The 26,004-nt window shown below is 36.5% G+C and overlaps 1 protein-coding gene across 1 annotated transcript in view; it reads right to left on the bottom strand.

The window, feature by feature from the left end:
* The window catches only part of Msh6 (DNA mismatch repair protein Msh6), a 43,974-nt gene extending 23,996 nt beyond the window's left edge, over positions 1-19,978 (bottom strand). Inside the window, exons 1-11 of the mRNA XM_071587442.1 lie at positions 19,777-19,978; positions 19,559-19,681; positions 17,354-17,463; positions 12,850-13,038; positions 12,461-12,643; positions 11,972-12,106; positions 9,413-9,548; positions 6,045-6,187; positions 5,240-5,377; positions 3,756-3,990; positions 644-843 (exon numbers count right to left, since the gene is read on the bottom strand). Of these exons, the coding sequence (XP_071443543.1) occupies positions 644-843; positions 3,756-3,990; positions 5,240-5,377; positions 6,045-6,187; positions 9,413-9,548; positions 11,972-12,106; positions 12,461-12,643; positions 12,850-13,038; positions 17,354-17,463; positions 19,559-19,681; positions 19,777-19,933 (1,749 nt within the window). The 5' untranslated portion in view covers positions 19,934-19,978. The remainder of the gene's footprint in view (positions 1-643; positions 844-3,755; positions 3,991-5,239; positions 5,378-6,044; positions 6,188-9,412; positions 9,549-11,971; positions 12,107-12,460; positions 12,644-12,849; positions 13,039-17,353; positions 17,464-19,558; positions 19,682-19,776) is intronic.
* Positions 19,979-26,004: the final 6,026 nt, after the last annotated feature.

Genomic DNA, 26,004 nt, shown 5'->3' with positions numbered 1-26,004 from the left:
TTATAACTAAGGTCAATCAACAGCGGTGATATTATGTTAAGTGATTTAAAAAAATCAATCTCACAGGAAAAACTCAAGCGTAATGTTTCATAGTCCAGAATTTCATATCAGCAGATAGCTATTCAATGATATATTTCAAAATTGATCAAAAAAACTTTAACTACCAATCAATGAGCCAAAACTAATTTTAAATAATATGAACAAATTGAATAAAAATACATAATTTAAACAAATTAGTCATGAAAAAATCTGGAAAAGAATTATGAAAAATAGGCTTGTCATCTCCGTGGAGCAGTGAGAATTTACATAAATTTCAATTTCACGGACTTAAATTTAAGGTTTTGATTACATTAATTTATCTGAAGAGCTGCCTGGACTGCATTCAGGGTACTTAATTCAAGGTTTCACAAGAATACTGAGACCAGGTCTTAATAAAATTGTACCATAAGATTATAAGAAAACTGAATTTTTTATTCTAATTAAAACCTCAAAATACCTTTTATTTCAATGAATAAGGCCACTTTTATTATTTCATCTTAATATGAGATGCCATTCAACAATTGGTATTAAGGTATGGTTAAAAATAAAAACAACAAATATTCAATCACATTAGAGATTAGACTAATCAGACAGGTAGACTAACCATAAAGCGGCCAAACTTGTGCATAGATTCTTCAATGTTGAGCTTTTCTGTTTGGACATCAACTGGTGTGAATATCTGAAAATTTTTCATTGAAAATAACTGTTGATCGATGCAACATCTCTGAAGGTACCAAGTCAGTGCACCAAGGCATTGGATAGCCAATTCACTGTCATTCCTTGGTGTCAAGCCCAATGGATCATCTGGGTTAAGAATTAAAGCAATGCAGAGTAAATAAGATGAGAAATGATCGTCACATCATCTAATGCTCTTAGGATTATGCTCAGACATACTTAAGTAGCATAAACCTCTGAGATCAATTTTGATACAGTAAAGAAGTATAGAACTTAGCAAAATGCTATACTAACTTAGTTCTGCTATCACTTTACAGGGACACACAGTCAATTACTCATAGAATGCTCAAATATGCCTCATATAGTGGCAGCTTAGCCATTCACAGTCACTGTGCATGACTTTAGAGAAAGATAAAGCAATTAGAACCAAATGTATGTGAACTGACCCATTTTCATTTGCATTACATGTGAGAATATCTTTTGTGTTTCAGCTTAAAAACTTCGAGATCTTGCAATAAGAACACTGAATCATGATGAAGATAACTATGAAATCTCCACAAGGGAGAATTGCTGCCTACAGAAGTGCTGAAGCCTCAGAACTCATTTAAACCTGGTCAGCTGAGCCTCGCTACAGCTGCTGTGATTAACAAGGTTCAGTCACCAGAAAACTTCAGGAAATTTTGGTGGGTCAGATAAGTCTCAAATATCTTAAATGATTTTGGAATTATCCATATGATTGAGGGCAAGCTATGGGTTAGGATTTTATTGCAAACATATTTCAATTAATCTGTGCCAAAAATAATCAATATCCCATAATTTTGGGTTGAAGCTGTTTGAGGTAAATGATAATATTTGTGATTAATCAGGATATAACATTTTACTTTTCATCATTTTCAATTTATGTCATTACTAATTTTTTTCCACAAATCATACGATTATTACATGCTGCCCTAAGTTTTCAAGGACAAGCAAACTTATAAAACTTCGTACTTAAGGACAGACACTAAATGTTCTCAGAAAAGAATAACTTGTTTAGATAATTAAAATAATAATTAAGGAACTAATTCTCTTTTGAATATACCAGGGTAGGGTGAATGGTTTGTGGCCAGATAAAGAAATATAACTTTTTCCATTTTTTCCCCTATATTTTTCAGCATAATCTCCATCAACATTGATATATTTTTCTTAAGGGTGCTCTAATGCAGTGATACCAGTTTTATATTCCAATTCATCTAGTTCCTCAAAATACTCATTTACAGCATCGATGACTTCCTCTTTGATCTCAATTTTTTTTACCTCCGAGCTATTTTTTAACATTAGGAAACAGATGATAGTCGCTGGGGGCTAAATCTGTTGAAACTGGTGGATAGGGGAACAATTCGAACCTCAATTAGAAAATTTTAGCCTAAGTGAGGTAGTTTCTTTTTCATCCTTTAAACATTGCAATAACTCTGCATAGTATTGACCTCTGATGGCCTTAACCTTTTCCAGGTTATCAATGAAAATAATTCCTTTCGCATCACAAAAAACAGATGCCATAACCTTATTCACTGATAAACTTATTTTCACCTTCTTTGGGGTTGGCTCACCTGGTCCAATCCATTGTATTGATTGTCGTTTGCTTTCAGGAGTGTAGTGATGAATCCAAATTTCATCCACAGTTATAATTTAATGTATAAATTTGCTGAGATTTCACTTGTAACGCACCAAATTTGTGATTGAAACAGTTTTCCGGGTCAATATTTGATTGCATGTTAGCAAATCAAGCGCCCACAGAGCTTCTCCATGCCCAAATGTTCATGTAAAATATTGCGTACACATTCAGTTGACATCTTAGTAGTCTCAGCTATCTCACTTACTTTTAATTTGCGGTCCTACATCACCATGTTATGAATTTTTTCAATCATTTCGGGAGTTGTGACCTCAACAGGGTGTCCTGAACTAGTTCGTCTTAAGTGATCGTGCAACCTATCTAAAATTCAGAAACCCATTGTTTAACTGTTAAAATGATGGAGAAGAGTCTTTCAGGGAGGAACCCAGTTATTCTTTAATTTGAAGGGATGTTAGGCCTTTTAAAGAGAAGTACTTGACGACTACATGCTTCTCTGATTTTTCCATTTCCATACAAGCAATTGAGGCAACTTGTTCAGTCGGCTCTCAAAAGTATATACAAGCTGGCGAGATATGGTGCTATAGAATACAAGTCAAAAATTAGAACTGCTAATGCCATCTCTAGGTCAGACCTGAAACTTTTCACCCCACCCTCGTAAATCAGCTCACACGACACACATGATTTGTTGGCACCACTTTAGGACAACATTTCTATTGTGCCTGTCAAATCAGAGTACTCAATCTAAAATGAAGTGCTGAATTATTTAATTATTAACCTCAATGTTATTCAGGATATTCAATCCTCTTCTTCCTCAATCCACAAATCCGAGAGAAAATGTGTTAATTAGCATAATTACTGGCCCATAAGACACACCCTGATTTTTCAGGTCAGAATTTCTGAAAAATACTTGGATCAGACAGAAATTATCATATTGTTTTATTATCACATGTAAGATGAAACTAAATGAGCTAGACTGTACACATTTATGATTTATTTACGAATTTTTTTAGAAATTACTTCCAACAAAATATTAAAACTCTGAAGCTTACTACTGACTCAAAACAGTGATATTATCGATATGTGTTAATCAAGGCAAACATTTTACGTGCCAGATGCCGGAAAAAATACTTAATAGTAAGTAATTTTCCAGTGAATTGGCTAGCGCTTATAGGTTGAATTATTACTAGTGTACCCCCATAGGCCCAGAAGATGCAGGCTGATTTTACAGCACATTTTAAAGTAAAAAAAAAAGTTCATCTGATGTGGGGGGAAATATGGTATTTAAAATTTTTATAAAAGGATCGTAATACCAAATGGTAGAGAAACAAATATTTGTCTACAGGGGTTCTTTCTCTATCAGAGGAAGGATTTCACTTTTCACACACATACACATATGAACATTTAACATTTCCAGTTGATTTCTACATACCTTCACTAATCAAGGAGCTGAGGCCAGGAGGCCAGTATCCATGCCCACTTGATTTACTCTCATTCTTTTCAGAGACAAAGTACTTCCCATCCATTAAAACCTTGAGTGTTTTCTGTGCTTCCCAGAATTCAGTTCCCGGATAAAGAGATGACTGTAGGCCAGGTGGCACAGGGCAGGAGGGAGACGCAAGGAGCTGCAGAGTCTTCGGAGAGAGGGCTCCTCGCTCATACAAAACCTTTTGAAGCAAACAATGTCCTTTAATGCTGGCCAAGATATATCAATAAGACACAAGCTATAAAACCACTATTGAGGAAGGCAATGGGAAACCACCTCCATTAACTATCCCATGCTACTATGATGGACATAGATTAGAGTAAGAGTCTTGGCAACCACAGGATTTGGCCCCTTGGTCATACGTCCCACTGAGCAGCAGCAGAAGCAAGGCTTCTGCAGTTGCACTAAGACATTAGGGCAGAGAAATTGGTAAATATAAAACCGGAGAAGAAGAGAGGAAATATAGATATTTTAAGGCTGTGCTAGGCGAGATGGAAGGGTAGCAGTAAAGTAGCAAACATAGTAAATATAGAGTGAGTTATACAACCATTCATAGGGAGTAAGAGGTTGACATGGTCTGTGATCAATTAAAGGAAATAATTGCGAGTGTTCCTAGAAGGAAACATTTGATACTGATGGGGATTTGGATATAATGATGGGTGAAGGATGGGAAAGGGTAGTAGTGAGGTAGGAGGCAATAGTATAGGATCAACGAATGACCATCGGGAGAAAGCAACAGTGTTTTGCAAAAGATAGGGCCTAATGATGATGAGCACTTGGTTCAGACACAATAATAAGCATAGGAATATACATGGAAAATGCCTGGCTATTCAGAATGATATCAGTTAGATTATATTATGAATAAGTACAGATTCAGGGACAGCGTGATCATTTAGCAGTTTCCCAGGAGTGGATGCATATCCCAATCATAATTTAGTTCTATTGAACTACTGGAATGTAGAAGCATAGACTGGAACAGCTATGCTGGAAGGCGTATCTGCAAGCTGTAGGGACAATTATGACAAAAGGGAGATATGAACAACCGAAGGAAAATGAGAACATAACAAAAGAGGTATATCAAAACCCACAAATAAAACTGTGGGATGAGTAAATAGAAAAGCATGGATGATTAGAAACAGACAAGAGAAATGAAATTGAAGAATGTAAACACAACAGCTACATAGAAGAAAGTGTGAAAATAGTTGAATAATAAACTGAAGCAGGGAAACTAACAGGGTTGAAAAATCATAGTGAAAGATTCAAGGTGAGATGGAAGGAAAGCCTGAAAAGACTGCAAATAATAAGGAGCTTCATATTTCCCTTACCTTATCAGCATTGGTGATAGAGGTAAAGAATATATACAAAGTGAGTCATTCCTTGTTCCATATTACATGGGAATGCCCCAAAAGAAAAGCTTCTCTATTGCTTACCTGCACAGGTGGGTAATGGGCAAGAGTCGTGCGAAGTCTGGAGCAGTGACGATCATCTTCAAACTGACCAATGTAAAATAAGCCAATTGTTGTGTCCACAAAACATACTGCATACGTTGTAGAGCCAGTTGCAAATGACTAAAATGGAAATTAATAGAGATCATTAATGTAAAGCACAACCAAATCCATCACCATGCTAATTAGACAGCACAAATTAGTTAATTATTAGTCAATCAGCTAGTGCAAATGAAGATTTATAAAACATTAAATAGCAGGTAAAAATCAATATTAAACACTAAATATTCAAGTCAAAGGGTTGCGGTAGTCCGGGGGGTAGAGCGTTGGACTACTGACCAGAGGGTCCCAGGTTTGATTCCCAGGCAAATCTCTGGGCACCTGAAGCTCCACCCAAGCTGTGTGATTTCTATTCTTCTATTTCTTGTACTACTATAAATAACATGTTAAGATCGCAATAATGTGAACATTGTTAAGACATCAGAGGTCTATTTTTGAACCAGTATAGCTCCTCGTATATATAAATAACTTGCCTGATTTCCTTTAGCCCTATCAATTTAAATTTTGACATGGGATAAATAAATATTACTTTTACTATATGGGGTGATGAATTTGTATTTTCCTGAGATCCATAGTCGTTGACATTTTTCAATTTGAACTCAAAACTCACCTGTTATGAGAGAATTCATCAGGAAAAATCTAAAATTTAAGTCAGAGTATGCACTACCTTTGAAAACTACACTCTCAGTTCACAAGCAAAGCCACCAACCAACCTAAACTCTACAATTACCTTTTCAGTGAGAGCAAGCAAAAAGTGGCTTCCAGCAACTCCACACGCATCTCCATCAGCAACATTAAAAGTCCTTGTTCCTTTTGTTGTTATCTGGCACAGCTCACGTTTGACAACACGGTCGAACTTGGTAGGACGGCTCACTGTAATGTTTAATGGATGATGGACAAAATTTATTATTTCAACATCAAATTTGTTCCAGTTGATCCTATCCATATGCTATTGAAGTGGCTTGCGTGGCATAGAGAGGGTGTAGAAAAATAAAAAAAGATGTTCGTTTTCTGGAACTGAAAGTGTTCCAGGGGACATCCAAATATTTCAAGCCCCAGGCGTGGCTTAGCACATTGAGTGAAGTGACTTTATAGATGAAATGACTGAAAAACAATTTGCAAAGCTAATAAAAATCCAGAAAATGAGTGAAATGGGGACCAATGTCCCTTTTAAAATATGTAGAGTGAATATTACTTTGAATAATGAATTTTGGACTACATTAAATATGCACTAATTTTAAAGTTTAGCATGAATTCCAAAAAATGAGGAACATCAAAGAGGGTTTAGATTTGTATTAACCCCTATAAGATTACCTATAATTTACGAATGGAGTTTGGAAAGTAAATAATGTTTCTGTATAATATTTGTGATTTGCACTCATTTTTTCATATAATTTTAGAATACAAATTCAATCACTCAAGTTACCTGGTAGCAAATTTCACTTAATTTCATTTATAATAAAAATGAAGCAAATTATCTTTTAAACGCATTTCTCTCAAATAAAATAACAATTTTCCTCAAAATTATGCTAATGGAACATTTTTAGGAGTCTATATTTTCATATTTTATTTTAATTAGTTTATAAATTGATATATTTCATTTCAACAACATCATATACCAAAACCATTTTTTAATATCCTTAAAATACTTTGTTACAAGAGATAATGAAAACAATTGACTAGAAAGTTACTATTCAAGAGTCACTTATGGTATTGTTTTCAGGGACTCAGCAGTGTACAAACTGCATTCGATATTCTTTATTACAAAAAATTTTTAGAAGCATCTTAGATTTGCCTTTAGAGGTAAGGAATGGGAAAGGGCAAATTTAAGTTGCTTCAATTTTTCTACCTAACCAATGGTTAGGTGGAAAAATTGAATCTTTTAACAGCTCCAAGCTAGTACACACATATATATATATACTGCATAACTGTTCTCAAAAGAAAGAACCATTTATTACAATAAAACCATGATATCCACAGATGACTCACCATTGCAATAATATCTCCTGTAAAAGTCATTCCCTATGAGAACATAACTGTATTATTCTCTCCCATAATGCATTACAAGGTATGTATAAAAAGTATTGGTAACAATTTTTTCCTGATATGTGGGGGAAGTGCTGAATTCAGACCGTCAGGTAAGTGTGGGCATGATCATAGATCGTATTAGCATTGATAAGATGACAGGGCACACTACTGTATTATCACTGAAAATTTGGCAATGCGAGAGATCTGGGCTAAACTTGTCCTGAAGGTCTCTTGACAGAGGACCAAGAGGAGAGTAGCACGTCTGCTTGTGCAGACCTTCTGCAACCCATTGATGAAGACCCCAAACTTTTTGGACAGTCCTGACTTGGCACCAGTAGACTATTTCCTATTCCTAAAAGTGAAATCCTCCCTCAATGGACACCACTATGGGACCCTAGTGCCATCAAAGATGCTTGCATATGTACCCTCAATAACCTTCTGCAATCCACCTACCAGGGATCCTTAGAGTCATGGAAAAGCCACTGGAAAAATTGTGTTGATGCTCAAGGGATGTACTTCGAAGAATTTTGAGGCATTGTAGCAATATCTGAAATAAATCTATTTTTTCAAAACTTTTCCTGATACTTTTAATACAAACCTTGAACGATATGCCATCTAAATCTAATGTCCAAAAACACTGAAAAACCTTTTACTATTTACAAGTCATTATTGCAAAGATGAATTTGTATGTAATATGAAATAAGGTGTAGATGTATGTAAATATAATAATTATTAATTTTCTTAATTTGAAATAGTACCTTTTTTTCCCAATATAGCATAAAATAGGCTAGTTAAACCTGAGCACTACCAGATATATGCTATTGCAGAACAGCAATAGCATATGATGAATCCTATACCTTCATTTTTGATAAGTACTGTCTTTGGAGAATAAATATTATCATCACAATTTTTATCAATTTCAATTACAATTGCACTGTAGCACCTTTGATGGAAAAATAAACATATTCCCATTAAGGTGGCTGGGCATTTGCTGGGACCTGCTCTTTAACAAAATAGCAGCATCACCATAATAGGCAAATAATGTTTTTACAGTCATTTCAAAAAACTCACCTTTGGGAGATGAATGCAGGTTTCTTGCAGCAGTAGTAGATTTAGGGGAGGAAACAGACAGCTGAGGTCATTTGAACCATTAGGGATGGTTTCTTGATGGTTAAAATAAGGATGAAGGGTAGAGGTAAACCCAGCATTGGCATTAGCCTACTCTAAACGAAAGGTGCCAAGAGGTCCACAGTTTAACAGCCCATCTGACATACGGCATACTCGCTCAAAGCACTCTTGACAAAGCACCTTGAGTAGGGATGGGGGTACCTCTGAGAAAGATCTGCCATCTCCAGGATTCGATCACGGGCCCTCTGGGTGGGAAGCCAGTACGTAAGCCACCACACCATCCTGATCCCCCTCAGGTTTCTCTCTGCCCTTCTTCCATTACCATCCATCCCTAATGGTGCAAATGACCTTGGATATTGGTCGTCTCCCTTAACGCTATTACTAACACGAAATGTAGGATAGACTCACAACTTTTGAAACATTCAACTTAAGCAAACTTCATGCTATGAACCAAATTTCAGCAACTCCAATTGGGCTCTATGCAGCAAAACAACTTCACTGGTATTTTAATGCAATGCATTTATACATTCGATTAGTAGAAACATCAGTGTATTAAAAACTTTCTCGCAAAACTGAGAAGTTTGGGATGTAATCTATAGCTACTTGATGTATGGTGATGCTTAATTGTATTTTTAATTATTCCCCAGGGTAATGTTTAAATTTTATATGACAATTTCATATGGTACACACCACTGTGTGGTTCTATATTAAGTGCAGCCATTATTTTAATGGTTGATTCCAATTATGACAACAGAATGTACACCTGATCTAAGTACAATAATCATTGGTGTTCCCAAAGGCATCATAACCAGTCTTACACTTTTATACAATTCAAAAATACATGGTTATATGATAATTAAAAAAAAATACTTTGCATCTAACATATAATCTGCAAAACATAACATTCTATCTCGGGGGTATCAATAGAAAATTTGAACCTACTTGTCTTGCAGCGCTCCTCCATAAGGTTAGGAGTTTCAGTCTGCTCCACACGAGCCACCTGGTAGCCCTTTTCAACTAGTAGGGGTGCAAATCGGGAGTAGGCAATCTCTGGGAACCCTGAATGAGCAAAATCACCCTGTGAAGAAAACAAATGAGGAATCAACATTAAATACAGGAATAACATTTCCTAAAAACACCAGGGTTAAAAATTCTCCACTCAGAAACCTTTCAGTATATGAGAAATTGAGATCAAGGCTTCACCTTCCACATACTAAAATGTAACCACCTTTAACATTAGTCTTCGGAAAAAATACCATCGAGTAACCAGCCAGTAACAGGGTGCTTGTGTTATAGCCTTTGCCAGAAATGGCTGAATTCTGAAATTTTTCTGATAACAGATCAACTCATTCTTGAGCCTTGCAAACTATTCCTTTTCTCATTCCACCCTGATTTTCCTCCCAAGTTCTCATTAGCTCCCTCCTTCGTTCTCTTGATAAAGACCACAGTAACACCTCTGATGTGTGTGAAATCAATATTAGAGCCCTAAAATCCTCACACACTGATGCTTTTCCCATTATTTGGATGGTTGTCGATTCTGTTCTAACTAGGCCTTCTTTCATTTCAATTCAGGCCTATTTAATCTCACAGGCAAGCATTTTTGGTCCCAAGCTACTCTAGTTGAAATAATATTCTTTTTCTACATTAAAACTCACTGTCCCATAATTCTCATCAAATAGTTCCTCTGCATATTCTTTCCTTCTTGTCATAACCACTCTTTCCTTCCAAAGAAACTGCGGGAGATGCCGCAACAGTAACTTTTAACGGAGTCATCCGCTAATGTGCATTTCAATGCAACAATTTCAGAGTGTAAAAATCATTCGCCTTGACTGGGATCCCAGTCAAGGCGAATGATTTTTACACTCTGAAATTGTTGCATTGAAATGTACATTAGCGGATGACTCCGTTAAAAGTTACTGTTGCGGCATCTCCCGCAGTTTCTTTGGAATTTGTCAAAGTGAAAACACCATAAGTGTTTAAAGTTGGCTTTAACCTCGTGGACTGTGGCGCCTCGCGCACGACTACGAATGCCTGTGACATTGTGTGTACGGTATTTCGTCACAACATCTTGTTCCTTTAAAAAAGCCCCAAAATTTCAGAGTTTAAGAGGACGCCTCGGTAGCTTAAGTGGCTAAAGCACTTGACCGGATATTGAGGGATCTGGGTTCGTATCCCAATCAAGGCGAATGATTTTTACACTCTGAAATTGTTGCATTGAAATGCACTCTTTCCTTGTTCAAAATATACCTGTTGCTTCCTTCCATTAGTGTAAATGGGATTTCCTTTCTTACATCCTGACAGTTCCTTCACCATGTGCCCATCTTGCCAAGCCTCTGTTAACTTGCAATATATTTGCACTGCTCTGCTCCACCATGTTTCATGTTCCAATATAGTTCCATCAGTTCATTGCTTAGCTCCTTTTACTTTCTTCTTCCTGTTTCTGTGCTCCTACCTAGAACTTCTTTGTTTGTTTCCCTTTCAACACATTTTATTCCATCCTTATACTCAGCAGGATCTCAAATCTTTTTATCTACACCAATCATTTTAGCTCAACGTTCAAGCTTCCACATCAGACATAAGAATGAATGTATTCGCCTTCGTAAGAATTACTTCATGTTCTTTCATCCATCACCCTAATTATTACTTCTAAATCAATTTTTTTCCAACTCTTTTGTTATTTACTGTTCCTTTCCATATTTTCCTTATTCCTTGTCTGAGATAATCACCTCTTCCTTTAACTTTACACATCCAATTATCATCAATTAGGATTTTATCAATTTCCTCCAAATATTGCCTCATTTTCTTACCAAGTCTTTGGGATTCCGTTTTCTCAAACTCCAGTCTATTAAATTGAGCATTACACTTCATGAATATGCATCTCCTTCCATGATACTGTGTTAGTTATTCATGCTATTAAGAAATGTATGAATCTATTTATTTGGAATACCTCTATATTCTTCCAAACAAATTGGAAATCCATTTAAGTGATTTGTAATGCAATTAGCAAGTCTAATACATTTTCTTCAAGTGTTCCCAAACTTTCAGGAGGCTATTGTGAAGGGCAGGTGCCAATTCTTCATTAGTCATTACACCAAATATGGTCATCACTTTATCATCAAAAAGGCAATAAAATGCTTCATTTACATTCTGTCCCACAGAATAAATCTTCAATAACTAATCCAAAGGCAAATTAGCATTAATATTGATTGCTAATGAAATTGAACAGTGTATAAGCATAAAAAAAGGCACAATGGGAAAAGCAACTATATTCCTGACAAGAGAATTAGCTTTCCAAACTTGAAGGCAAATTTTCATAACCTGGCACCCATCATTTCATCAACCTATTATTATTTATCTTACCTAACTAACCTCAGTGGACATGAAATAACCACCCTGACTTCAACGTGAAACTAAAAATGTATATCTACAAAGGAAAAGCCTGCATATGAGATTATTTAAATATTACCCTCACGATTTAACTTCCCAAAAATGAATACTCACCTTCATAAAAGAGATGTTCAACTCATTGACACCAATCACTGCATCCATGTGGTACAGCTCGTAAAACTTTCCAACTTTGAAGAACAGCACACAATCAAAGTGGTGGGCCTTTATTTCCCACCACTGCCTCATAGCCTGGGATGCCATGGATTACACAACATGAAAGAGAAAAATTGTTAATCCTGGTGGTTATTCAATGATAAATTATGCAAGTGGAATTCTACGTCAAACAAAGTGATGCTACCGTATAAAGACATAGACTCATGTTATTAGCAATGGCTCAGTACAGCAGTTCATGTATAAAGATACATAAATTTTGAAAGTATAGTGGGACATTTAAAAAAAATTTTGTTTTATGTGTTCAAAAGTGTTTATCGTGTTCGTATGTGTTTCAAAAAGCAGTTACATACTTAAAAACTAAAATCTTGTGCATCGTAACATGTTAATGCCAACATGAAAATGAATGAAAACTTAAGTAAATGGGCTTACCGGTGTAAGATTTTTCTTGAAGTCTTCCGGTACATGTAGAGTTCGTGGATTATAATCTGGATCATCTGGACGCCGCCTTTGGGCATCCATAATAAAATGAGACTGAAGAAATCTATATGTTAAATGTGCCCATGTTTTCCCATCTTCAGTACTTTCTGATGGCGGTGTTTTATCATTCGGTGTCTGAAAATAATTTGAAGTTTGTGTTAGGCAGAGGGTAATAATGTTAGATAAATTTTACATTTTCTTAAATGCACTGTCAAAAACATCAATTTAAATTTAGACATTACAATGGAGAATTACATCAGAATATTAAACTAAAAGAATTACACGATTAAGCACACAACCCACTTTCTGGGTTTAATACATTTTTACTAATTAATACACACCTGTTTTGCTGCAAATAAAGCCAATTTAGATTTAGCCTCAGTGCTAGCAGGTGTTGCAGGAGATGAAGGCTTAGTTGATGGTGGAGTAGTGACTATGATAGATCTGGTGGTGGGAGTGTAACCATTCAGTTTACCCATGCCATTCCTAGGTCTTTTATTTGCCTTCTGCCTAGAATTACCTTTCTTCTTCTGCGTGTACAAAAACAATGATAAATAATATTTATATACCACCTTGAGTGGTTTTACAGCATACAATTTCAAGAATAATATACCAATGTGACTAATTTATACATTTAATTTGACCTTCCTCTTTCTTGAAAAACCTTCTAACCTTTGATTTGTTTACATTGATTATCATCCCATACCTAGAGCCAAAATTTTCCCAAGAGCTCAGCACTACTTGGCTGACTGTCAAACTTGACCTGCAAACCTGATTTTATGAATTCCCCTCCAACTTTCATTCCTACCTCCAGTTTATTCCATGCATCTTTAACCATTTCCTTCACATATATGTTGAAATGCGCAAGTGATAATGGACATCCCTGCCTTACACCTCTTCCTAACACTGCCCATCTGGACCCTCTATCCACCACTCGCACTGGATCAGTCTGAGATCATGTTGATGACGAATCTCCTATCTCTCCGGTCTACTCCTATTTTCTGCAATACATTCATTAATTCTACTCGATTCACTCTATTAAATATGTTCTCAAAATCTATGAAACAGACAAATAAACCCTGATTGTATTCTATGTCCCCCTCTATCTGTGAGCACATTATTGCTATGGCGTTATATGTGCCTTTCCCATTCCTGAACCCAAACTGATCATCCCATAAGTATTTATTTGCCCTGTTCTCCATCCTCTTATTGATGGTCTCGAGAACCACTTCAGCTGTGAGCAAAATCAAATGCATTGCTCTACTGTCCTCCTCCCCTCACATACGGCTTCCTTTCCTATTTATGGCATAGTAGCTAACACTTTGTTGACTGCATCTTCTCATTTCTTTCCTCATAAATGCTACCAATTATTCCATAAAAACTCTTCCTATGACATTTTACTAAACCCTTTAGTAGTTCCATGGTGATGTTATCTAACCCAAATCCTTAATTGATTTCCAATTTCCATAATACCCTTTTTATCTTGCAGTCAAATATGCTGGGACAAAAGCTATTTCCATCTACATCATAATTTCTCTCCATGTCTAAACTTGCTGACCTAATAATTTTACTATATAGTCTTTTGATATTATTTTCATCTCTCTTGAATGTTCCTTGGTTTATTAATAATATTCCTGTCATAAATTTCACACAGTGCACAGATTTTCTCTTCTTACTTCCTTATAATTCTTTAAACTTTCCTGTACAACACATCCAATTCTTCCTTACTTTGTAAACACTCGATAACCTCACACACTATCTTCCACAGCACTTCCTTCACCCTTTTAGTTTCTTAAGTCAGCATATAATTTTGTCTTGGCACTTTATTCCGCTTTGTGCTTCGACAGTTTATTGCAGAATGGAAGTGGTACGTGAGCTGAGTCATTGTTGTGGTGCAACATTCAACTCTTTGTTTTCCTACAGCTCAGGCCCCTTTCTGCCAACTTCCAGGATTCATTGCTTACCATCTCTGGCTATATGGAATAAATTCATAATGGATAAATATCCACAGATCTCTCAGAGAGTCAAATGATAATCTTCCTGAATCATAGCACAAACGGCATCAATGCTATTTTTTTTATTAGTTTGGAAGGTCATTTAAGGCTGGGATCTTCTTCAGTCAATGTTCTCCATTCTACAAAATGGTTGAACATTTCATAAATTTGTGTTGTACACATTAATACTCTTCCAGATTGCTTGCCAAAACATTTTAAATGTCTCCACTGAACATTTGAAGTATTGAGCAAATTTTAACAAAAATTGTTCTTCGAGAGCTTTTCTTTTCTCTATTTAAAGTCTGATGAGAGGTTGGCAGACATGCTTAGTCTAATTTTTGTAGTTCAAAATCTAACAACTACAGCGTGATGCATCAAAAGGTATTGCAGAAAGTTGTCATAAGATTTACACTAACATCACTAGATAGAATGTCCTCTGCACACTTATTGGTGCCATCTTACAAAAATTTGGTCTTTTTTGAACACACCTCATATCTGTTTAATTTGAATTTAGAAATTCTAGCGTGTATTCATTCTTATGTCAGTAAGGTAAACAGCTTGCAAAGCCATAAAAATTAAGACTGACTGATTGTCTTCATATCTACATAGCTGATAGAAATCAGCAAAATATGAGATTTTTCTAACAGTAGAAAGGTGTCATTTTACTGTGAAAGATGTTATTACCATGACAGTTTTTAATAGGTGAATGAAGCTTGGGCCAATGATCTCAACGCTGCATGTTTCAAGGTGTGCAAGGGTAGTGATCAGCCATCATTTACATACAAAGATATCACACTGCTATTGCTCTTGGATCCTTTTTCTAGATAACATCCTCTTACTTACATTTATTTCTCCTCATCCCTTCTTTCTTTTCTCAACATAAAGATCCCTCTCTCCGACCCTGGGCCTCCAAGGAGGGCCCAGCATCTACTCAGCAATTCGGTAACGAAGGACACACTATGATTCACTATCAGCCAAGAACATACGAGCAACCATCTTGAAACAATGTTGATTTTGTCATTTAAAATTACTGTTGCCAGCCCATTTATTATTTAATTACTTAAAAATTGTATTAGAGTTGACAAAGAAAATAACCAACAGATTCACAATGTTTACAAATAAATTAGATATGAATTCACGTAAGGCATTACGTGGTCTGCTCAATTATACGTGAACTAAGGTCATAAAAACTTTAATTTGCAAAATTTAGTCTACATCTATTTTTTCCCCTCCAAAGTACTCTCCATTTGGTTGCTATGCACTTATTCCATCTTCTTCTTTTCCACTGTTTAAAGCACCGATGGAAGTCCTCGGCAGTTAAGCTTTTGGTTTTCTTGTCGATTCTTGCTTTATTGTGCCCACATCTTCCCAATGACATCCCCATATCACATTCTGCATTTAGGGAATAGGAAAAAGTCACGGGGTGAGATCTGGTGAATAAGGAGGATGACCAAGGATGGCGATTGAATTTTTTGCCAGAAACTGGCAAACAACCAATGCAGAATGTGCAGGTCCATTGTTATGGTGAAGGATCCATCCATCATGTTCGGTTAAAATAGTGTGTGGGCACTTTTGATTTTCCTAAATTCAGTTCATCAGCTATCATTCAGTTTTTCGACGATCGGCAAGGACAAGGGACCGCACACGATCAATGTTTTGGTGAACACAGGTGGTTGAAGGTTGTCCCGGCCTTGAATCATCCGTGGCGTCTTGTCGGCCATCTTTAAAATGCTTAATCCACTTGAAAACGGATGTTTTCTTCAGTGCATCATCACTGTTAACAGCTGTCAACATTTCAGTAATTTTTTGATAACTTCTACTGCACTTCACAAAAAAAAATTGACGTTGATTTGTTGCTCCGTGATTTTGTCAATTTACATGTTCGACAAATAGTAAAAAGATGGACAACAGAAACTAACACAACTGGCACCATACGCACAGCTTGACGATCCGCCAAGGACAGATGGCTCATTGGGTCTCAGGCAACTAGCGCTGCTACTGGGCAGGGCTATAGTCCGCCCCATGGCCGCCAGATTGGACCAGTTCGCACATTTATAGCTCAGACCACGTATGTTACCAGCTGCTTATTACACATCTAGTTTTTTAGTTTGTTTCCTTCACGTTCAACACCAATAAGAAATCAAAGGACCCGTTCATCAAGTATAAAAATACAGGAGTTTCTCAAGGGCACCAAGGTATGAATCAGTCAGTACCTTTGGGATTTAAGGATCAATGATTAAAGAATTCAATATAACGCAAAAAAACATGGTATTTCTACTATATTCAACTACCTACTCTGAGGCCATATTTAATTATAAGAAGGATAAAATTTATTAACATAATAAATATGAAAAATTTTGAGGATAACCTTAAACCAACAAGTGAATTCAGACAGCCAAAATGAGAGATGAATATCCATTTTTATCCCAAGTGACATTAATTACCTTCCACTTAAAACTAAATATGACCTATTACTGCAACTACACATTGTATGCTCCACCCATCAAGGATACTCTCAAGGCAGTTTAGTCGTAGACTGTAGGTCAACCAAAGGTAGGAAAAATATGGCTTCAATGACCTTGGAAAAGATGACAAGACCCAATCTGAGAATATGATACATCTTCAACCCTGTCCGTTGTTAATACACTTAGATCTCTTAACTATCAAGACTTAGACTTAACTATCTCACTATAAAAAGGATTCAATACATAAGGGAATAATTTTTTACCTTATGGACAATTTTTTAATGTCAGGTAAATTTAACTAACAAATTTAACATTCCCCTAAAAATTTAGGTAAAATATAAAGCATATGTTATTCTAGAATTTAATTCTATAATGAATATGTTTACCCGCTTAGGTGCTGACGTTTCCTCTTCAGAGTGTTCATCACTTAAAGGGGATTCATGCTCAGAACACTCTTCTGAAACATCTGATTCAGAAGCCTCGGCTTCTGCTTTTCCTAAAAAATGATTCGGAAAAAGAAAAGATAAAGTTAGAAAATTATTTTTAGTCACAGTGAATTGAATCTATCAATGTGAGGAACCAGTGCATGCTCTGGATTTTATTTCCCACCATTTCACCTACTGCAGACCTCAAAGTTTTTCCCTGGGTATTTTCATGGCTTTTCCCAATCCAGGTTCCCTCTTATGTTTTCACAGATTGCTGGTCATCCTGTTCATAGGACTATTCTGGTCATATATGCTAACATAATTTCAGCATTATTTATTTGGGCATTGAGCATGAGCTTTATAAACTCAAAGTGAACAAATGTGATTTGGCTATTACTTATCATAATCATGGAATAAAAATGTTACAAATCACACCATCACTCTTACACATAATGAATTGTTACAAATATTGTGACTCATTATTTTTCTCATCCTTACAGGCAAATATACTAATGTCCTCAATTATATGATTCTGAAGAGGTTAGAAAGACAACAAAGATTCACTTAACTTCCACTCCAAAATCACCATGATGTCAAATAAAAGTATCCTAAAATGCTAGCAAATTGACAAATCCAGGAATGTGGAGGGAGAGATATGGAAGTCGGAGTGAATGGAGTGGTTGCACTCATCATTGATGTGAGTTTGCTCTCTGCTCATTCACACTTGACACAAATATTTATTTATTATACCCTTAAGGCTCTCTACCACATTAACCACTTTAATGGTGACATTTGGCTCATACAATGCAATATTTGACCAGCACTTCTCTAATTGTTGGCAACAGCCAAAATATCATAAAAATCAAGTTGCTGGAATTGCTTTTATATGGTTAAAATTGATTTATTTGGTATGCAAGTCTTTCTGATACCCTACCAAAGAAATAGATCAAGTGTGAGGAAATAGCAAAGAAAAAGCAAAAATATCGTACTTCATGGGTGGAAATTTTTGGCAGCCAAAATGATGCCAAATGGCATTAACTACTCCTCATTTGGAGCAGGGTGAAACAAAGATTCAGGGGAGTACAAAATGCGGATTCCACAGTGAGTAACAGTGATGTGTCCTAAGCTCCTTAGTTATGGAGTTATAACAACGCAAGTTGAATGAATCACTATTGCATTAACAAAGAAGGCACCTCATGGAATCCATACATAAGTATAGCAAAGAAATATATTTTTTGGATCCATTCTGTAAATGCACATCTTCAATAGAATGTCATCCTTTATTAGTTGTGCTCAAAATCTTTCCAGACTTCCTGAAACCAAAGAGAACCTGAATTTCATCACAAGTTATTTGGACGAAAATAATTTCCCAGCCATTTCTTTTTAAATTGGAGGGATATGAAATGAATGCTTTCTAACCAAACTGATCGAACATTGAATTTCTTTTTCAGTTATGCCAGTGGTATTGGTGTGGCATCAGTGGTCCATGCGGACAAGATCGTTTTGAGTGATGGGGAATTTCACTCCTCAACAAATGAGTTAAGGCATGAAAATGAGAGATTAAAGTGCCTAAAACTGAAAACTTGTCTGCCTCTCAGGGTTAACAATCAATCAATTTCCTAATATACTATCCAAAGCAACCTGGTAGCATCCCAGGAAAACCTCCACCTCCCAAACTCACTCACTTAGCAGACAATCAAGTGGGTAGTCACATTTATCAGTCAAATCGGTGGGGCACAGTGATTCACATTGCATATCAGCACAGTAAAATGAAATACCAATGAATTAGGTTTTGTTCGCTCAGTCACACAAATAATTTCACTAAAAAATAGACAGGTATGGTTCGCGAAACATGCAAAAATTACCACTGTGAAGACACTAATAATATGGGCATTAAAGATCATTCTTACACAGACACCATAGTGATCTTTATCACATTACCTGTATCATCAATATAATACCATAGCCACACAGTTTACGTGGTCACATTAACTGTATAGCTATGGTTTGGAATTTCCCAAATGTACATTCCCAATGACTACGAATGCTATTTATAGCAACATACGAGGGGTATCAACATTATCTGGGCAATACTTTCGAAGGACCCACCAGTAGAGTCCCGTGCAATGATATGCCGCTCTATCACACTTCGTAACAAATACGAACCTGGTTTGTAATCATCATCTGAATCGTCACTATCGATCATTAAAATTCGCCTCCTCTTCTTCAAAGGCGAGGCGAGGTCTTCTTCAGTGTGATCCGATAGTAGAGAATCGTCAATAAAAGCATCTGCAACAGACCAAAAACGTCCCACTCAAGCCAGTTAAATTGTAACAGATACAATATAATTTCAAAGAGCAACAACTACATGGCTGTACAAATACCTTCTTTCTCAGCTGGAGGAGGCTTTTCAATGTTGGATGGTGTTCCCTTCAATTTTCCATTACATTTCACGGCAGATTTTGGAGTGACTGGAGACTCAGTAGTTTTTACGGCAGGGGGACTTTTGGTAAAGTAATTAAATATAGTGTTCTTCGACATGTTTTACGAAATTTTAAAGTTAATGCTTTTCCCACATTAGTTATAGATGTTCACACATGCGCGGACATTTGGCGGGAGAAAGCTTCGAATTTCGTAAAGCAATTGAAACAGTTCTTTAATGAAGCGGGAATTACGAATTCGTATAAATACGGAGGTAGTGCCACTATAAGAAACACCAACATACACCTAAGACAGCTCTTACATAGTCGAATCAAAAAATAATAATACTTTTTCAATAATGACTCATATTTTTAATCTCTTAATTGGAAAATTACCAGTCTAAAAGAGTTGGTGAACACACATTAACTTTATCATCAGGAAATTGCTACAGAGCCCTTGACTCCAAACTTTAGGGTGTTGCCTATATTGACACACAAAAAATAACCTACTTTGTCAAAATTAACCTACGCTTTATTGATACGATCATTTTTAGGGGAAATGATGTTTCCTCACCAAAGCTTTCACAACAAGCTCTTAAATTCATCCACAGAGTGAAACTACAGACCCATGGTAAACCTTAATTTCAACCCTTAGGGATACTCCTATTGTCCTGCATATAAATTTTCAATAGCGTCTTATTTTTAAGGATATACATTTCCTTAAACCATAAATACAGTTATCAACCTAGTGGTCGGTTTGGTGATGATGGTAGAGATTACTTAGTACTAAGCCCAACAGCATGTGAAATGCATACATCAGGGTAAGGGAGCCAGTTCCTTTCCCTGTGCCGCCTATGGTTTCCAAGGGAGTTCTTGTCCCCAAAAAATTACTCAAATCAGGTTAAGATGAGGGTGCCCATAAGCATGTGGAAATGAAACTTGCTCCCTCCAGTCAGCAGTCGAGCACTCCTCCCATCTCCCACAACACAACATCCTCATGGTTAATATAACGATCAGGATTTTATTGTTGGCTTCTTAGCATCCCTTACTTTTCACACTAGTCAAACCATTGATATTCCATTTTGTCATACTTTTTCTCTTTCTTATCTTCATGAATTTGATATCACATTTCATGAGCACTGCATTATGATCTGAATCTGCATCCACTCCCTGGAAACCGAGAATTTTTGGTGTTGTTCCTAAATATTTTTAGCCATAATTTAATCTAAAAAGTATTTACTGACATTTTACAGGTGTGCATATATATTTTTTCTGATGTTTAAACTAGATTTTAGTTGTTGTTTAGCCATTTCTCCTGCAAGACTCCTGTTTAATTTCCATGGTTATTTAGGTGTAAATCCTAAATCATATTCCTCTGCCCCACTCCCTTTGCCACCATCTCTTCTTTTGCTGACCACCACAACCCAATCTTCCATTGCTATTAAGTGTGTTTTCTTACAAGTGCATTGTCAATCACTTCATCTATTTGATCACATGCACTACCTGCTTCCTTCCTATGAGTGACACCTTATAAACATGAATACCAAACATGTATGGTTGTGTCATTATCTCCATGGTGTCTTGCTGCATTCATAAATAGTATTTCAACATGACACCATCACATTGAATGGACTGCTCACTGGGACCAAATGCATGCGTAGCTGTCTCACTGAGGACCAGATGCTGCACAATTACCTTCTGTCTGGCTCCTACCCTTTGACCTATCTGGCAAGAATGGCTCTACCAGAAGAAGTTATCATTGCCCCCACAAGCTCTAGGACCCAATAGAACACCCAAGGCCCTCAATCCAATCAAGGATATAGTCCAAGGAGACTACCCTTTGACCTAGAATTCTGCTGCATTGACAATTATCTCATGTGTACTGTAAACATCATCCTTTATATACATCAGTTATTTTTTGCCTAATATTAAATTATTATGGTGATAAGTTTCAGCTCTGCCTGACTCCCTTATATATTTTGACTGACTTGTATTCATCACCTTTAAATCTTAGGGTTTGGTATTTATTTGAGTTGGTAGATCTCCTTTCTGCATTTGCAGTCGAATTTTGTGTCTTTTTCAGTTTTTTTGCATTTTTGATTGGTTTCCATTATCAAATACTTTTTACTGCATGTAGCATTATAGTGATAAGTTATGGATGACAAATATGAAGAATGTTTCTATGGGTCTGAGGCCCAGCACGATTTTTCTTGTGCCAGGTCAAAATCCAAATTTGGTCATTTGATTTGGATTTATTTGAAGTGTCATTATGTCATAGAGGTAATTATAGGTAGCCTTTTAGGTTTATGTGATAGCTAGCTTAAAGTTCTACACTTTTTACACATCTTTGAGGATCTTTTTTAGGAATAGCTGTCATCCTGTAATGCTCTTTTCAAACTCATGTGAAGTATGACCATTTTAGTTTTATGTGAAGAAATACATTTCTTCTTTATGTCTCTCGAGTGATTTGGTCCGTCTCCCCAACATTATTGGCTTTAATACTTTTAGGTCTTGGTCGACTCATTTTTCAAAAGGAAGTCTTATTTCATGCTATTCTACTGTCCCACTTCCTTATATTGCCTACATCAAATGAATTCTCTCCCTTCTGACAAATTCCAAAGAAACTGCGGGAGATGCCGCAACAGTAACTTTTAACGGAGTCATCCGCTAATGTGCATTTCAATGCAACAATTTCAGAGCGTAAAAATCATTTACGCTCTGAAATTGTTGCATTGAAATGCACATTAGCGGATGACTCCGTTAAAAGTTACTGTTGCGGCATCTCCCACAGTTTCTTTGGAATTTGTCAAAGTGAAAACACCATAAGTGTTTAAAGTTGGCTTTAACCTCGTGGACAGTGGCGCCTCGCGCACGACTGCGAATGCATGTGACATTGTATGTACGGTATTTCGTCATAACATCTTGTTCCTTTAAAAGCCCCAAAATTTCAGAGTTTAAGAGGACGCCTTGGTAGCTTAAGTGGCTAAAGCACTCGACCGGATATTGAGGGATCTGGGTTCGAGTCCCAGTCAAGGCGAATAATAATAATACATTTATTTGTCCGGAGATTTGTTGCATATTCATACATACACAAATATAGGACACGTCAAATATAATTTTCACAATTTCACAATAGAAGAGATTCAATATATAAATATATATATATATATACATACCAATACACTAGTATAATTACATATCAATTGTTTAAGCCAGAATTGATGCATTGCGACAATTCAAGGTATTCATTTACAGAATAGAACATATTATTTTTTAAAAGGTTAAACAGCTTTTTCTTGAAAACAGGTACTTTTGTTTCATATTTGATTTCATGGGGAAGTTTATTGAATAACCTTAAGCCCATTGCTTTGGGCCCATGGGCAGTATTGTATGTCCTGACAAATGGTTGGTGCAGGTCATTGCAGGTCCTTGTGTAGTGACTATGGTAATTGTGGTTGGACTTGTAATGGGAAATATTACCCTTTGCATGTAAGATGACATTAAATATATATATGCAAGGTACTGGTAATAAACCAAGTCTTTTGAAGAGAGGTTTACATGGTGCATCGCAAGGAGCATTGCTCATAATGCGTATAATCCTCTTTTGGATTTTGAAGATTATGCCCGCATGGGGAGAGGAACCCCAGAAGAGGATACTGAAAGTAACACGAGAATAAAATTCACCATAGTAAATGGATAGAAGGACCTCTAAATTTACAGAATACCTAATATTTCTAATAAGGAAGCATAGGGAGCTTAACTTGCTGCGTAATTTGAAAATATGTTCCTCCCAAGACATGTTTTTCTGCAGGATTACTCCCAGGAATTGGGTACTGGAATTTTGGGGAATGCTCACACCTTCTACATCTACTGAGATTGCAGATGAAACTTTCTTTTTATTAGTAAAATAAATCAGGCTGGACTTATTTAAATTGGGTTTTAGAAAGTTATGAAGACACCATGCATTGAAAATCTGAGCTACTTCGGCTGCTCTTTCTGTCAAGCTGTCTACTGAGGAGGCTGATACAATGATATTTGTATCATCAGTATACAGTATTGGGTCTATCCCCTTAATGAGCTTAAGATTGTCTGGGAGATCATTGATATAGATTAAAAATAAAATAGGACCAAGTACAGAACCCTGGGGAACACCCAGTGTTACTTCTCTACCAGGGGAAACAAATTTGGAGCCATTTCTTGAGAGCTCAACATACTGATGCCGTTCACTTAGATAAGATTCAATCCATTTGTAGGGCGTGCCTCTTATACCATAGCATTTCAGTTTATATAGGAGTAACTGATGATTGACGAAGTCAAAAGCTTTACTGAAATTGAAAAATAATCCTAAAGTTTCAGTTCTATTATCCAATCCTGAAAGTATTTGATTCACCATGTGATGTGAATGATTTTTACGCTCTGAAATTGTTGCATTGAGATTCTCTCCCTTCTTTTTCAAACTTAAAAAAGAAACTCCTTCAAACAAACTTCAAATTCAACCAGCTCCTTACTTCCCTCTATTTCTCAGCTACTACTATGGCTATAATTTTCGATATGTCCTGTTTTACATTTTGGTTTAAAACTGTGAAATTACAGTTGTTTTTATCTTCTTGTTGTTTCATTTCCTCTGCCTTCAGTTTGTTTTCATCCCATGTTACTTTATTCAAATTTCTCTTTAATATCATCATTAGTTTTTATTTCATGATGCCTAGTTAATGGTCACTAAACATTAGGTCTGGGGTAATTTTTCACTGTTTAGCTTGGTTGCAATTCTTTGTCTTGAATATATATGGTATTAACCCCTATTATCTGGAATAATCCATGTTTACTCTCTATGTTTATAGTTTCTTTCCCATGGGTGCTACCCATGGGAAAGAAACTTGATTGATGGCATGTGTTTTCCTTACTTCAGGTTTACTTTTTGGGTATTTTAACCTATAAATACTTGCTATAAAAATGACCATTCTGGTATTTTGAGCTGAAAAAATTTATGGTGTAAGTAACAAATTTTGACCAACTGGCAATGGGTTTTCTTCTCATAGTTGGGAGAGCACAGGATGTGAGATGGGCAGTCCAAGGTGGAGGGGAGAGGACATTGGTCAGGAAAGTAGGTGTCTGAGTTGCAAAAGTGATTTTGGATTTCTGCCTACCTTTTTATTCAATATTATTGTACCCCTTGCTGGCTCTTGTTCCATCTGCTGTACTTTTATATAACTTTATGATTATTACTCCAGTAATCCCCGCTATCCTGCCATCACACTTAAACTAAATTAGTCTTCTTCTGTGCCTTGCTGTTGGTTTTCCATTGCAAGGCTTACATGAGATGATGGCTGTGGAGGCCTTGCATCTCTCGCTGCCCGGCACAACACATGGCCAATTGGGCTGAACCTTGCAGTTACCAGAACTTATTTTCTCCATTCTGTCCATCAAGAAAATCTTGGGAATGATAATCAAGGTGGATTCCCGCTGCCTTCCTCAATAGTGTTTTGAACATGACACCATCACTCAATGGTCCCCCACTGGGGTCAGATGCATCACTGAGGAACAGACAATGCATGGACTAGCTTTTGTCTGGGTCCCAACCTTTGACCTATCTGGCATGGGTGACCCAATCAGGAGCGATTATCATTGCTCCTGACAGCACAGATCTGGGGGTCATCGGAACCCACAAGCCTTTCCCATCATGTGAAGGTAGTAGTAGTCCATGGGAAGGATTACAAGAGAATGGGTTCATTATTGAAATAGTGTATTTTGGTCATGGGCTAGGGGACTTTTTGACAAAGGGTCATACATTTGGCACATTGCTTCAGAAATGCTTTTTTGTCTAGCATGGTTGGGCCTTTATTGGCTCTCATAATGATAATGCTGATTAAGAGGATAATTTCTTGAGGACAAGTGACTCTAGGTAGGTCAGGTTTTTGGGTGCATTTAGGTATTGTAAGGAAGATTGGTTGGACAGTTGGTTGCATCCTGCAATCCAAATGAACTTGATACTGCTAGGAAAAAAAGGAGTTAGTTGCCTTACACACCCCAAAATTGGCACACATTAGTTTGAAGGGCAAATACAAAAAATTCTGAGCAGCACTAAGAAAGTGATATTGAATTAAAATGTCTTTCCTACCCTCACAAGCTACCAGATTCTTTCTTCTGGCCCACGCCCCAACCCTCGTCCCCCTGAAGGTTGGGATTTTTTTT

This window comes from Hetaerina americana, unplaced genomic scaffold (assembly GCF_022747635.1).
Source record: "Hetaerina americana unplaced genomic scaffold, ioHetAmer1.1.p SCAF_3, whole genome shotgun sequence".
NCBI lineage: Eukaryota > Metazoa > Arthropoda > Insecta > Odonata > Calopterygidae > Hetaerina > Hetaerina americana.
The sequence above is the reverse complement of the archived record's forward strand: the minus strand, read 5'-3'. Positions and strand labels throughout refer to the sequence as shown.